Below are 1201 nucleotides of genomic sequence, written 5' to 3' on the forward strand. Positions count from 1 at the left end.
AAAACAAAGAAAAGGATAAGTTGCTAGAGTATTCTAACTTAAAGAAAGGTTATGCTTGCTTTGTTAGACAACATAGTAAAATTAGTTGGATCAAACTTAGAGATGAGAACACTGAATTTTTTCATGCCTGTTTGAGAAAAGAAAACTTGAGAATCGCATCACAACCTACATGGAGAATGAGAAGGTGATCGATGATTACTCTAAAGTGGTTAATCATTATTTAAACCATTTCAAAAATATAATGGGGAGAAAATTTAACCACTAAAAAGGTAGATATGGAGACTCTTGCTTTTGGCAATTATTTGAGTTTAGAGCAACAGGTAAAAATGATTCGTCCTTTCAACAAAAAAGATGTTAAAAAAGCTTTATTTAGTATTCATAGCTCGAAAAGCCAAGGATTGGAAGGATTTGGCTCAGGTTTCTTCAAAGGTCTTTGGAGTGAGATAGGGGATGATATCACAAATGCTATTTTGGATTTTTTTCATAATGGCACTATGCCAAAGGAGATGAATGAAATGGTGATTGCTCTCATTTCTAAATCTGAAGCTCTAATTGATGCTAAGGACTATAGGTTGATTGCTTGTTGTAATACCATATACAAATGCGTCTCGAAGATGCTTTCTTCCAGAATGTCTGTAATATTATCGTGGCTTGTTAACAATAACCAAGGGGCTTTTGTGAAGAACTGGTTACTCACGCATAACTTTCTCATCTTTCAGGATGTGCTAAAGGGTTATACAAGAAAGAACATTTTCGCTCGTTGTATTATAAAAATTGACCTCAACAAGGCTTACGACAATGTTGACTGACGGTTTGTGGAAGATTTGCTAACAGGTTTCTATTTTTCTGCGAGGTTCATTAATTGGGTTATGGTCAGCCTCAAGGGTACAAACTATAATCTGCTTCTTAATGGGAGAATCGAGGGTTCCTTCAAAGGAGAGAAAGGCTTGAGGCAAGGTGATCCGATATCGCCTCTTCTGCTTGTCATCCTAAAGCATAGGTACACATACTGGAAAGCTATAAACAACCTACTTTTAACAAGAAACCACTTGATCAAATTTATTTGCATTTCTTCATCTCTTTGCCCAGTTTGTGAGATTGAAGAGGAGTCCCATGATCATCTTTTCATGGAGTGTATCTTTACAAAGAAAATTGTTGATGATATTCACTCTTGGCTAGGATTTGTTGATTGGCCGAATAC

The 1201-nt window shown here is 35.9% G+C and overlaps 1 protein-coding gene across 1 annotated transcript; it reads left to right on the forward strand.

Annotated features, from left to right (window-relative positions):
* The first annotated feature begins 275 nt into the window (after nt 1–275).
* Nucleotides 276–809, forward strand: LOC115696545 (uncharacterized). The gene has a single exon (XM_030623441.1). It carries the CDS (start codon nt 276–278, stop codon nt 807–809), a length of 534 nt encoding a protein of 177 aa, XP_030479301.1.
* The last annotated feature ends 392 nt before the right edge of the window (nt 810–1201 follow it).

The sequence above is a fragment of the Cannabis sativa genome, chromosome 7 (assembly GCF_029168945.1).
Source record: "Cannabis sativa cultivar Pink pepper isolate KNU-18-1 chromosome 7, ASM2916894v1, whole genome shotgun sequence".
Classification (NCBI taxonomy): domain Eukaryota; kingdom Viridiplantae; phylum Streptophyta; class Magnoliopsida; order Rosales; family Cannabaceae; genus Cannabis; species Cannabis sativa.

Excerpts from the sequence above, each read along its gene's own strand:
- LOC115696545 (XM_030623441.1), top strand. The coding sequence starts at position 276 with ATGGAGACTCTTGCTTTTGGCAATTATTTGAGTTTAGAGCAACAGGTA.